We start from the raw sequence: 13,832 nt of genomic DNA on the forward strand, positions 1-13,832 counted from the left end.
ATTGCAAATGGGTGTAACCTTGCCCAGAGAATCCCACCACATGGATCCCTTGGTAGCAACAGTGCTGCAAAAGGCTAAGGAAGTGCTTGAGATGGGTGGCTTAAAGTAAACACTATCAATGGTTTACACTCTTCTACTCATCTTAGGAATCCAAGTATAAAAGGACCAGGAGTAAATTGCCCTTCCAAACTGTAAAGCATAGTGAGTAAAGATGGAAGAAATTAGTATTTTCTTTTCATGCCAAAAAAATAATTAAAACAAAGCCAAGATAGCAATATAAGGTGAGTCACTCTAATGCATACCCAATTTTCATGTATTTAAAAACTTTTTTCTTAAAAAGAGGCTTTAATTACTTTTCCCTATAGAAGTATTCATTTCCAGTAATTTTATATAGGAATAAGTGTTTACATTTACAAGTTGATGCTTCTTCAATATGTCAGCATTATTCAGTTTCCTTCATTCTGTCAATGTTCTAGTTATACATGAATAAATTAGTTCCCTCTCCAGATTCTCCAGTCAACAAATTGTACCTATATGTATCCAGTTTCTCATGCCAGAAATCTTGGAATAATCTTTGATAACACACTTTCGTTAGCCCTCACTACTATCAGTTCAGCAGTGAATCCAATACCTTCTACAAAGCTTATTTCACTTTCATCTATCTCTTCCCATTTCCACTACCAAAATTCTAGCCCAAGATAATTTATTGTCCAACTCACTATAAACATCTCCTAATTCACGAATCCCTATTTCCACTCTCACCTTCATCTAAGTAGAAGCTATGTAAACATAGCAGCCCAGGTAATCATTTAAAAATGTCAATCAGTTCACACCACTTTTGTGTTCATAAATGCTTAATGACTTTGCACAGAATGTAGGATAAACAACTTAAATTCTTAACCTGGTCAGTAAGTCCTTGGATGTCTGGCTCATGTCTGCCTCATAACGTGCCAGTCTCCCCGTGCTCCCCATATCCAGTCACATTGACCTCCTGCCAATCACATTGCCCTCCAATGTACCATCCTCTTCCGATTTAAAGTTTTTGCATTTGCCACTTGCCCTGACTAGAATACTCCTGTCTTCTTTCTTTGTCTGGCTAACTTCTATCATCTTAGAGGTTTTATTTAAATAGCAGTTAATCAAAGATGCTACTTCTTCTCAGAACTTCAAAATATTCACTCTAAGTACCTTGGTCTTTTTCTTCTTAGCTTTTATCATAATTTGTAATCATATATCCCTAGAATTATTATTTATTTAAGGTCTGTCTATACCATTAGACTGTAAACTCCATGAAATCAGAGACCAGGTTTGTACTCAGCTGTTTCTAGCACAAAGCCTGGCACACAGTAAATATTTAGAATGAATGAATGCAGGCAGGCAAGAACTTAGTAAAATTTATTAAACTGAAAAAGTTGCAGATTCCAGTAGATATGGTAGATTTTTATCATAAAAGTTCTCCTAACAATATACAGAATGAAAAAATATATTGCACCCTAGTTTCTTTGATTTGTTTACAAATCTGAGGAGCTATACCTGAGTTGTACAAGAACAGTAGCTTAGTTCTTAGACTTCTGGTGTATTAAAATATGCTTGTGCACAAAATTACCAACTGAGAAAGTCAAAGTGCTTAAGACTTATAAAATTTTCTCAAATAGGTTGATTTTTTATCTTTTAAATAATATCTTTATGTATTAAATAATAGCTTTGTTAAAAATTATATCTTTAACCAGTCATAAAATGTAATATATTTTAATATTACGATCCAAATTAGTAGCATACTTATTTCTGTAGTTGTGACACTGTAAACTGGAAATTAGGATTCTACTTTTAATAGAATAGGATTTCACTTACCCTTTGTCTTTCAAACTCAATAAATTTGAGAAGGAGGGAAGAGTAGGTTATTCTCTATTAACAAACAACTCCCCAAATCCCAACATATCAATGCTTTATTTCTTTCTCACACCACATGTCAAATACCTATGTGCCAGGAGGACTGCATTTAGTGTAATTATTCATGGACCAGGACGATGGAGGCTCTATCATGACATGTGCTTCCACAATTACTATATTAGGGAAAGAGCAAGCAGTGCACTGGGTCATAAACACTTCTATTCAGGCCAGGTGCAGTGGCTCACACCTGTAAGCCCAACACTTTGGGAGGTGAAGGCAGGAGGACTGCTTCAGCCCAGGAGTTTGAGACCAGCATGGGCAACATGGGAAGATGCTGGCTCTACCAAAAAAAAAAAAAAAAAAAAAAAAAAGCTTCTATTCAAAAGAGACACTCCTTACCTTTTGTTCTGATTGCCTCAACCAAAGCAAGTCATATGGCTATGGCTGGGAAGCACAATCCTATGATGCTCTCAGAAAGGAGGAGAAGAAGGAATTGAGGGAAACTGTGCTGATGGCTACAAGAGTCATTTAGAGGCATTCAGAAGAATAAGTGGAACGATTCATTCATTGAAACATTCATTCACACAACATGCATCTTTTTCTGCACCAGGCTGTGAGCTAGTTTGCTTGAGATAAAATATCCAGTGAGTCTCTACATATGTGCTGGTTTGGGAAACAGTCATTTAAATAATTATTTAAGCAATGATGCTGGGAATGAATGAATGGTCCATATATTGAAGTATCCTAAAAATACCAATATAAAGTGACCTTTGTGTGATCACACAAACCACACAGTTTAAAGGTTTAACCTTTTTTATTTTTTAAAAAAAGATATGTGGAGAATGTAACCAAGGGATTCTGAAGTTTCATTAAACTATATTCATATTCAAATTAATGGTGATCTTTACTCAGTGTGAGGGTAAATTTCTCACTTGACTCATATCCAGAAAAAGAGAATACAAAACCCAAGTAACATTTTAGGGTTTTTTTGTTACCCTCCTTTTTTAATATAAATACTAGAAGCTATCACATTACATTTTATTATGTTGATTCATTAAATTATAACTCTTGACACCCAATAAAGTTTCTATCTTCTACACTAAAATACGCTATTTTTTCCATTGTTAAGCAATAATATTAAAACCATTAAGTGGCATTTAAAACAAGGAAGTATTCATCCATATTACCAGGACTAAAATACAACTTTTTTTTCCATGCATTTATATCTATTTTTCGCACATGATTATACAAAGAAATTCTACTAGGGAAGAGGGGGAAGGAGATTAACAACATATTCCTTTATATAAATTATGGGTAAGTTTACCCATGATTTTTATATGGAACTTAAACATGCATAACAGTTCTAGTAGTTTCTTCTTGTACCAAAGTACAAAAGCACATCATCTTTGTATCCAGCCCCCTGTGTTCATGTCCCACATTGATGTCTACTGTGTTTGAGTTTCAGTGGCTTGCTTTTTGTCTGCAGGAAGCAAACCTTAGATATGATGAGGCAGAAAAAGCAAGTAAACAAACAAAAAACGTCCATCCTCCTTATATTACATGTGTAAATAACTGCTCATTAAATAAAATTAGATAGTGCAAAAGATAAAACAGGTATTATTAAGGAGTAATTCGAATCCTGGACTGGGAGAGGTTGACGTCTTGTATTACTGTTAACACCTAGACTTAGGACATTCAGATTTTGTCATGTAAAATGGTGTGTGGGATTACATTCACAGATGCAGAAATATGTTCCGTTCCATCACACCCACGAGCCTCTGAACAGTACACTGAAAGTTGGCATGAATAAGAACCATTTTACAAATGAAAAGCATAGCTAATGTGCTGATATGTGATGCATTAATTTAGTCATCATGGTGTTTCTTCAATTTAAAACATTATTTCCTTAATAAGGAGTTATGTCTTTTAAAAAGGGTTATTAGGTGGGACTGTGTCGGTATGTAGGTATCTTATTTAATCAAAACTTTTCTTTGTAAATATTTCTACATTTCATTGTTTACAACTCAAATACATATTTTAAGAGATTTATACCATAATTTCAAAAATGCTTTATAATCATTGCTGATATGGTTTGCTGATGGGTTATAAAACATCTTGCCTTAAATTTACCTGTAATCAAAGCTTCTAGATATGGTGGACTAAGAATTTTAGCATTAGAAAAAATATAAATGAAACGTTTATTTCAAATTTGTCTTGTAACAGAAGAACTAAGTCATAACAGATGTGTAACCAGATATTTAGAAGAAGGAAGGATCTTGCTATTTTAAAGGACCTTCCAAAGTAACTTTTTTTTTTTTTTCAGAGTGTCACTCTGTCACCCAGCCTGGAGTACAGTAGTGTGATCTCAACTCACTGCAACCTCTGCCTCCTAAGCTAAAGCAGTCTTCCCACCTCAGCCTCCTGAGTAGGTGGGACTACAGGTGAGCACCACCACTCCTGGCTACTTAAAAAAAAAAAAAGTAGATATGACGTCTCACTATATTGCCCAGGTTGGTTTCACACTCCTGGACTCAAGCAATCATCCCACCTCAACCTCCCAAAGTGCTGGATTACAGTCACCCAGCCCAAAATTTAATAATGTGAAAAACTTCTCAGAAATGAGTCTGTTTTACAAATTCCAACTGTATTGTATTTTATTTTCCTGATTAGAATGGTTTCCTAATTCATATTTGAAGTAGTAGTTTATAGAAAGCTCTAACAGCACTTAAAGTCCTCCTTGTTTTTTGGTGAGAAAACTCATTGGTTGACCCCTAATAAAATTAGCAAATTTAGAAGATAATTTATTTATTTAAAATGAATTGAACATTTCTTCATCATCCAACATTCATTTAGCTGGCATTATCCTAAAAAGATCAATGATTTAAAAAGAACATTTTAATTTTAATGTTTTAAGAAAGGATATAGTATCCAAATTTAGAGTGCTTCAATATTAGTGAAAATTAATTCTACATTTCTTAAATAAAGATATTTTAAAAATAGAATACTTAACAGATGTTAAATTTATAGCATGGGAATCTGCCTAGACAGTCAAGTCAAAGTGGAGGATAAGGCAATTGTCCAAAATGCTCAAGCCAAATAAAAACTCAGGGCATAATTAAGACCAAAAATTAAACTCAGATTGAAATTCAGGCCAAAAATTCAATGAAAAAGAAATGCTTTTTGGATAGTGTCATCAAATTGGCTGGATATATTAATTGGATCTATTGAATTAAGGTTCCTTTCTCTCTTCTACTTTGCTCGGGTATAAGAGACACCAGTAGTTCCAAGGGTGTGGTTTTACTGGCAGACAGTGGGAGCTACAAGAACTGATTTTGTTGCTATTTCTCCCATTAACAGCTGGATGACCCTCAGCAAGAAAGTATACTTAGTGGGGCCTCAGTTTCCTTTTTTTATAAAATGAGACCCTCTAAATTCCTTTCCAGCTCTGAAATGTTATAAACTCCTGAAATAGTAAGATTACAGCTATGTTTGTGTGTGCATATGTGTTGTGAAATAGAACAATTACAGCTATATGTGTATGTGTGTGGTGTGCCCAGTGTTCAACAATACGATATTACCCTAAGGACTTCACTAATATTTAACACTCACTCTAAGTTTAACTAGGTATTTGATTTAATTACAATAGCTTTTATAATTGTCTTAAGAAATTAATCACACTTGATATAGGGAAGAAATTTTTTTCATGTCTTGAATTACACTGATCAGAATAACGCTGGATAGTAACTATTTAATTTTATGAGTGCTCAAAATATGTGGCCCAAGGTATATCTCCATCCAACATGGTTCTGTAAGGTAGCCTACTGGTGGTAAGAACTACAATGATGAATACTTTTGATGCAGAACACTTAAGTAGTTAGTATCTAGAAGTCTATTATTTGCAATTTTTAATTGTTTTAGTTACACCATCTGTGACACATTAATTCTTTAAGTTCAGCTGGCATATTTTAGCTTTGTGTCCATTACTTACCTTTTTAGTGCAACAAATGTCTTCATAATACTTAGGCACTATCTTAATAAAGTTCATTTCTTACCTTTCCTTCCATTATTGAATAAATTGACAATACAGCCAAGCATCTATAAAGTATTTTGCCACTACACCAGAGTATTCTTGTCTTTTTCAATATAATAACATAAAATCCTGTAGTTTCTCCGTGACTTGTCTAACAGCTCTTTTCCAGTTGTTTGTCCCATATTTTCCTCTGTTAGCTCTGTTTTTCTGCTTTTCACAGTACCATTTCTTTTTACCTATGAAAATTTCATGATGATAATGATAGTATTTATGCTATTGTTTTGTTTTAAGGTCAGCTACCTCTTTTCTATAATTGAAATCAATAGCTTCTCACTTGTTCTCATACTACTTTACCTCTTCAGTACCACAACATTTAAATATCTCCCTCATCTGACCCACCCCGCCACACACACAAGTATCCTACAGTTCCATTGTTTTTAACTTAAGCCATTTGTTATGATACTACCTTGGGCATACCTATGCCCTCATGTTAAGTATGCTTTCAACCTTACTGAACTTCATGTACAGCAAAAATATCCTGGCACAACTGAAGAAACTGCATCTTTAAGAAGCCTATAAATAAATTCTTTAAACAATGTATACAACTGCTCCATTGTTAAAATATTTAAACACATCATGTCAATGTTAATAGACATTTCAATGCTTCATCCCTGACAACTACTATTCCTTTCATGTGTATTGCAGTAAAATAATATTTTGTATAGATTTTAAGTAGTTTATTAAGCAATGAACAATAAAATGAGAATGAGTGTACACAGGAAATCCTTTGGGTTATTAATGTATTTAATATTTTTCCCATGTCTTTGAATGACAAATGATAATGTTTGTATTATGATTAATAATTTAATTAGCATATATGATGCCTCTCCAGGGGCTTAATTATCAAGTGCATCATCATAGTTTCAAAATAGACATGACAGCTATTGACTCAAAATTTGCTTTATTGAAAACTTCCATAATGTAGTTTTATATGACAGATTCTACTAGGTTATTAAATTTCTGTCGTGAATGAATTATTCCAAGATAATAAGCAACAGTATTTTCTATACATACATTAAATAATAGTCCAAAAATAATAGGATGTATTATCACCAAATATACAGCTTTCAAAAGCTGGTTCAACATCTTAATTTTTCTTTGTATACCAGGAAAAACTTCCGTAATCTACAGATTTCAGTTATTTACCGAACTTCAATTTATGCCATGAAGAAGAGAGCACAGAATGGGGAAAAATGAACAGGGGCCAAATCTGGGCTTAAATCTTGGCCCATCACTTTCCATGTGGCATGGATTTGCCACTTGCTATCTTTGAGTTTCAGTTTTCTAATCTTTAAAACAGTGAGACTCATGCTTCCTATAGGATTATTTTGAAGTAAAGCTCATGACTCATGGTAGGAGTTCAGCAAGCAGTAACTTATTATAATTATGATTACAGTTCAGGTACTATGGTAGGGGAGGCAATATGACAAATGATGTTCGTGGATTTCTGAGCATATTCACTTTTTTTGAGATAGGAAATAGACATATTTGATTATTTAAATGGCATGCTTTTAATTACACCATTATATAATATACATAATTATACTATGCTATCACTAAACACAACCACACACACACATACCCCACACACACATTACTACAGAAAAACTAATCTGTATAAAAAAGTTTATACTTCACTCTTCTAAAATTTCCAAACCACATTTCAGGTACCCCTTTGTCTTATTTGGTATGTCCTACAGTTATAAAATAGTAATTATTGCCACCTCTATTTTATCTTGTTAAAAGAGATGTATTACCTAAGATTGCACATTACTTCTAGACATACCTAAGTTTTTCTTACTCCTCTTTCACTATCTCAGGGTAATACTCTACAGTTGTTTCTATAAAAATATAATTATTTCTAATGATTCAAACCTGAGTCACATAAGTAACATGGTTAAAAGCCACATAAAGAAAAAATACTATTGATTTGTAGCAACCATCATTCAAACATTGTTGATTTATAGTGCCACTTTTCATTTTGAGTTTTTATCGACAATTCACAAGTAAGTTTTTTAAAACATAAGTGCAGCCTGTCTATGAATCTCCTTTTTTTGATTTAGGTATTTGATTTAATTACAATAGCTTATATAATTTGCTTTTTTGTTCCATCAGAATATAATATAATTTGCTTCATTATAGGTTTAAATTGCTAACTTTATATTAAAATTTTATTTCTTAATGTTGAAACGTTGAAAACTCTCTATTGAAGACTGATGTTGACTGCTAAATTAAAGAACTTCAGAGTGAAAACTTCAAGGTTCTCCAAAGAGCCTAGAGTCATCTCCAATGATATTTTCTGTGGCAATAAAAATTAGTTAATGGTAACTCGGCTTGTCATAAACTAAAAGTCTGTTATATGTCACAGATTTGAATTAACATTCCCCTAAAGTCATCTTGCAAATTTACATGGCTCCAAAAATGAATGTGGATGATAGTCTGCAAAGCAGTCAGTTATTAGAGACAACAAAATACACCAAATAATGTCTTTCAATGATAGTGTGGCTATTATAACTATTGTGTTCAACAGCATATATGTTTGAAATAATTTTTTCAAAAAACTATGAAATAATTTATGTGAAGAAAGAAAATGTAATAAGAATCTATAAATAATTCAGATGATAATTCATCAATAATTGGTTACTCTTCGTTTAGTCTGTTAATCTGAGTAAGAAATGAAGTCATAGTCTCGTGGAATGTGTGATTCCTTTTTATATTGGGGCCACAGTCATTCAGAAAATAAAATTTTAGTATCTATAAGTGTAATTTTGAAACACCAATTAAAACCTAACATCAATATTTTACCTGTTCTAAAAAGTGAATGTTTTAAAGTTGTGATTAACAAGACCAAGTTTTTGTATCAAATATTTAATCATGTACTATGTGCTGAAATAAGAGAGATCTACAAGTACCATTGGAATGAACATCATATAGATAATATAGTTTACTTTCATAAGCAATAACATTCATAATATTAATTTATATCTTCGTGATTTTTTGAAATCCAAAGCAAAGAAAAATGCAGACACACAAAAACACTTTAAGCTTATGTTCTGTATTTTATAAAGGAATTAGAAAAATTAAAAGCTTATAAAAGAAAGTGGAATAAGAATTTAATTGGGAAAATGTTAATGACAGCCTAAAGCTGCACTAAAATTCTGAATAAAACATGGCTACTGCAACTGGACCAGGTTTCTTTATGAAGTTGTTTCTAATTCTAAGCTGCATATGTGCAGACACAAGTGATGTAGAATGTAAGTGTTGCCATGGTAAGTACACATTTTTTCTTGGATAGTCAATTTTTTCTTAAAAATGTATAAAGAACTCTCACCTCATAATAAGTCGTGAAAATTGACTGTTTTTCCTATCATTACATATTAGTATGATGCAATGCAGCATAACACATAAATAAACCACCTTTTAAAAACTTTAGCCTACTAAGATGGATTATAAAACATTAAGTGAAAATGAAATAAGAAATCTCCAAGTCAGGTAACTCTAAATGTTGGGTCGTAAACAAGTTATATCTCCACTAAATTAATAAATATTCTGACCTCAGGACATTTTTCACAGGCCTGAGACACCTCAGAAGTCCAAACGCAATCACTAAACACACCCTCAATATACTTTAGCCCTATGACTCTTAAGGAAACATAAAATCATTCCTACATCCCTACTTTCTCATTTTTCCCCCTGTGCAATCAATGATTTCTAAAAAGTAAAGACTTCATTGCTTTACTGTCTTTTGTAAAAACAAACAAACAAACAAAAACTACAAACAAACAAACAAAAAGACCTCGTGGTAGTTCCCTTAGAGTCCTTCCTGGAAGCCAACTCGAGGAAGCCTGGACGGAGGCGTGACACTTGGACTGGGAAGGTGGTGTAATCTGTTGCGAATCACAGCAGGTTCTGAAGTGCTGGAGAACCCACGTGTGCAGAGGGGCTGGAGAACTTTTCCACAGTCTCCCAGAGGAAATGCCTCATTTTAAAATAGGGGGCTGGCTGGAGCAAGGGGTGGGGGTGAAGGGTGGGCGGTAAAAAAAAGGCAGAGGCGAAGCTTTCAAACCGTTCACGCATATCTACCTGTGCTTATTTTCCCTCTATTTCGCCTCCGATCAACTTTATTATTATTATTATTATTTTCCTTCTATAGGAGGACTTAAGCAACCAGGATGCCGAACATCTCATAGGCTCAGGCTGGAACAAAGAAAATCGAGTTCCTAATACTGTATCTCTCCCGTTGGAGAGATCACGTGTCCTGCTTTCGCTGGAATGCACTCTTCTCGCCCACGCTATAAAAATCTCTATTGTGCTTAGAAATTTCGCCTAGGTTAGAATATGCTCACAAAAAAATTGCTTTTCATCCATCAGGAGAGACACATTTCGACATATACAGATACAAATCTATTTACCTGCTGACCCAGTTACCACTGCAGGTAAATTCGATGTGTTGAAAGAGTATTGGGAAAGTAATCCAAAAGAGCAGTGGGAGGACCCCTGTGTCTTACCGATCCCCACCCCCATCGCTTTTTTTTTTTTTTTTTTTTTTTTGTAATTCCTTTTGAAGGAGAACTTCGAAAGGAACGTGGGAGTCGCAGATGGTGCCTTTCTGAAGCCGATTCCTGGGAGTTGTGAAAGTGACCCCGTCTCTTCTCTGCCTCGAGCTGTGCCCTCTCACCCAACCCGCTCGCTTTGTGACTTGATGGGGAAGAGACCACCAGAGAAGAGCGGGAGTAGAGGGCGGAGGCGGGTCCTTTATTCAGCCCTGATGGCCGAGAAGTAGTGTAAGGAAGCAATCTTGCAGCCATCTCCGTTATTATGAAGTCACACTATTTTAAAAGGCAATCTATACAGTCCCCCAACCCCCGCCCCCATTCTTGACTCTGCAAACAGTAAGATTAGAGACCACTGGTAGCCAATCTAATAGTCCACGAGCCAGGGTGCCATGATTACCTTAATGCTAATATGCTTCCCTCCCTCTTTCCACGTCGAATCCGAAACGCGTCCTGCATCCTTAATAACTCGGAGAGGAGGACGCAAGATCCTCAAGGGGACCCAGCGCTGGATTGGGAATAGGCAGGTTCGCCAGCTTCTCGTGCCACACAAAAGAGATGTGTGGGCAGGAGTTGTCTAGCTGACAGGGAGGGAGGCAAGGTTCTCCCTGACTCCCAGGGAACACGCTCCCCCACTTCTTTCCGTCCTCCAGTCTTTCATGTTCCTTCGTCCCCTCCATCCCCCCAAACCCCACCCTTTCCCTTCAATCCCAATCACATAAAAATCTTCTAATTGTATTTTTTCAAACAGACATCGAGACATTGATACAACACCTCCCAAGATAAGGAGACAAGTGCGTCCTGCCACAAGTGTGTGTTAGTGTGAGTGTGAGTGTGTGTGTCACGATCAAACACGCGCTTCATCCCTCAGACACCTCTGGGAAAAAAGCTGACTGGAGATACCCAAGATAATAACGAGGAGCTAAACCTAATTTCAGCGGAACCAATGGTCCCAGCACCAGCGCCCAACATTTACCTTTCCTTTTCGCAGTATGTAACCCTTTAAGGTCTCTTGCCAGCTCAAGCTACTCGGTGCTCCCATGCACCCGCCCAGTTAGCACCCCATTTCCAAACGCTCTGCAACATACCACATCATCGCCGCCTCCGTCGGCCACCGCACAAGCAGCTCCCCGCGAGCGCCGAAGCCTCCCACCCTGCCACCCCCGCCCCCGGCCGGCTTCTGGGGTCCCACACCTCTCGCGCCTACGGTTGCCGCGGCCGCACGCGGCTGGGCCCCCGCAGCACCCTCCGCCACGCAGCGAGCGTGCCTTACTCACATCGCCGGCGGGAGAAACTGCCCATGAGGTTTCGGAGAGCGTAGTCGTGCAGCTGCCAAGGGTTATTCCTTAAGTGTTCAGGGGTCCGTAGTGGAGTGGGCGCCAGGGTCCTCGGAGGAGGAGAAGAGGAGGGAAGGAGTAGAAGGTAGGAAGAACAGGAGATAGAGGGGAATCCAGGAAGGTGCCACGTTAGACCATGATGCCAGTGCCCTTCAGGTGGACGGCTGGAGAGGTTCCCGCGGGAAGCGGCCGAGGGGAAGCCCGAAGCGCCGGCGGGGGAGGCAGGAGCGCGTCCACTGCCCAGCCTCAGCCTGCCCAGCGCGCCGCGCTAGCGACCGCAGCAGCAGCGGCGGCGGCGGTGGCGGAGGCGCAGCTCCCTCCCCGCCCCCAGAAGGCTCCACAGACAATAAATCCTGGGCGGAGAAGAGACGAGCAGGAAAGGCGAATCCTGCACCCAACTCCGTAACAACCCCTGCCCGTTGCCGCGCCTGTGGAGGGCGAGGATCCCCAGGGGCCAGGGCACAGCGGGCGTCTCGGAGGGGCTGAGCGCTCCGCAACTGCAGGAGGCGGTGGCGGTGGCCCGAGTGGGCGGCTGCAGGTCCCGCCGGCGAGAACCCGCTGCACAGGGGCTGGGTGTCCGTGGCTTCAAGCCCGGTGTTCACCCGGAGTAGGGTCCTCCTCGGTGCAGTGGCTCGGCGCACAGGTGCCAGGATTGGCAGGCGAGGAGGCGCCGCTCATGGCTCTTGGCTGTCTCACCGCTCTCCCCGCCCCCTCTCTTTTTTCCCACCCCCTTTTCCGACGACACCAGCTGCAGCTGCTTCAAAGTGTGAAAAATGTCAAGGAGATTTTCCAATGATAGGAGGGGGTAACCATGTTCACAACCCTCGGTCCCTTTTTGAGATCCTTGCCTGTCCCTCTGACCTCTACTCCGGCTCCCCCAAATTTTGAGAAGAAGAATCCCAGTCCTGCACAGAATTGAAACGCTAGCCTTCTCCCGGCTCCGTCACGATAGGCTGGCTGCTTTTCGAGAACGGGACGAGAGGCCGAGCTCTCTGGGTTCCTCTCGCCTCCGTGGTGTTCGAGGCAGGTGGCACGAATCTCAGCGCCGGGCGGAGCGCGGCCGCCAGCTCCTCCCGCTCGCGGGCCAGCCCCAGGCGCTCCGGCAGCGCGGCGCGGCGTCCTGCAGCGCGGCCGCCTGAGCTGCAGAAGCGGCTCCCGGCCTGTGCGCCTGCCTGCGAGCCCTTGCACCCGCACTAGCTCAGTGACGCTGAGCTCGTGGCTCCTCAGGCTGCTGCTCCTGCTATCTCAGCAAAGAGGCGGCCGGGAGCGCCTCCTCGGGGTTTCCTCCCCCGCCCGCCTTGCCTGCTGCAGGTTGTTGGCTGCCAAGGAGAAAAGTCTCTGCTTGTGCGTCAGGTCGCTTCACATCAGTCATGGTAGCGAACCTTCTGCCTGCTCTGAAGTCCTCTCCTCATTCTGGGGTTGCGGCTGCTGCCCTGGCAGTGCACAAAAAGGGAAGGGGTTTCCCAACTTCCCTTCATATATTCACCGCCCCTCCTCCTGCCATGAACATTTTCTCTTTCTGAGACACACACACACACACACACACACACACACACTCACACACTCTCTCTCTCATATGCTCCCTTACGTAAAGGCACACACTTTCTTCTTTTCTTCTCATACGCTTCTCTAAAGTCCCATAAGCAGCAGGATATATTGATGAAGCTAGTACTATATTTACACTTTTTTTTTTTTTTTGAAATGGAGTTTCGCTCTTGTTGCCCAGGCTGGAGTGCAATGGCGCGATCTCGGCTCACTGCAACCTCTTCCTCCCCGGTTCAAGCGATCTTCCTGCCTCAGCCTCCCGAGTAGCTGGGATTACAGGCGAGTGCCACCAAGCCGGGATGATTTTTTTGTATTTTTAGTAGAGACGGGGTTTCATCATGTTGCCCAGGCTGGTCTCGAACTCCTGACCTCAGGTGATCCACCTGTCTCGGCCTCCCAAAATGCTGGGATTACAGA

At 39.4% G+C, this 13,832-nt stretch overlaps 1 protein-coding gene across 2 annotated transcripts in view; it reads right to left on the bottom strand.

The window, feature by feature from the left end:
- Positions 1–12,922, bottom strand: part of LRRC7 (leucine rich repeat containing 7) — a 572,997-nt gene extending 560,075 nt beyond the window's left edge. Inside the window, exon 1 of one of the 2 annotated variants that reach the window (XM_054482958.2) lies at positions 11,811–12,922. In XM_054482958.2, coding sequence (XP_054338933.1) covers positions 11,811–11,812 — 2 coding nt within the window. In that variant the 5' untranslated portion in view covers positions 11,813–12,922. The remainder of the gene's footprint in view (positions 1–11,810) is intronic. The other variant, XM_054482976.2, reaches the window with a different exon arrangement.
- Between the last annotated feature and the right edge of the window lie 910 nt (positions 12,923–13,832).

This window comes from Pongo pygmaeus, chromosome 1 (genome assembly GCF_028885625.2).
Source record: "Pongo pygmaeus isolate AG05252 chromosome 1, NHGRI_mPonPyg2-v2.0_pri, whole genome shotgun sequence".
NCBI classification, from domain to species: Eukaryota; Metazoa; Chordata; class Mammalia; order Primates; family Hominidae; genus Pongo; species Pongo pygmaeus.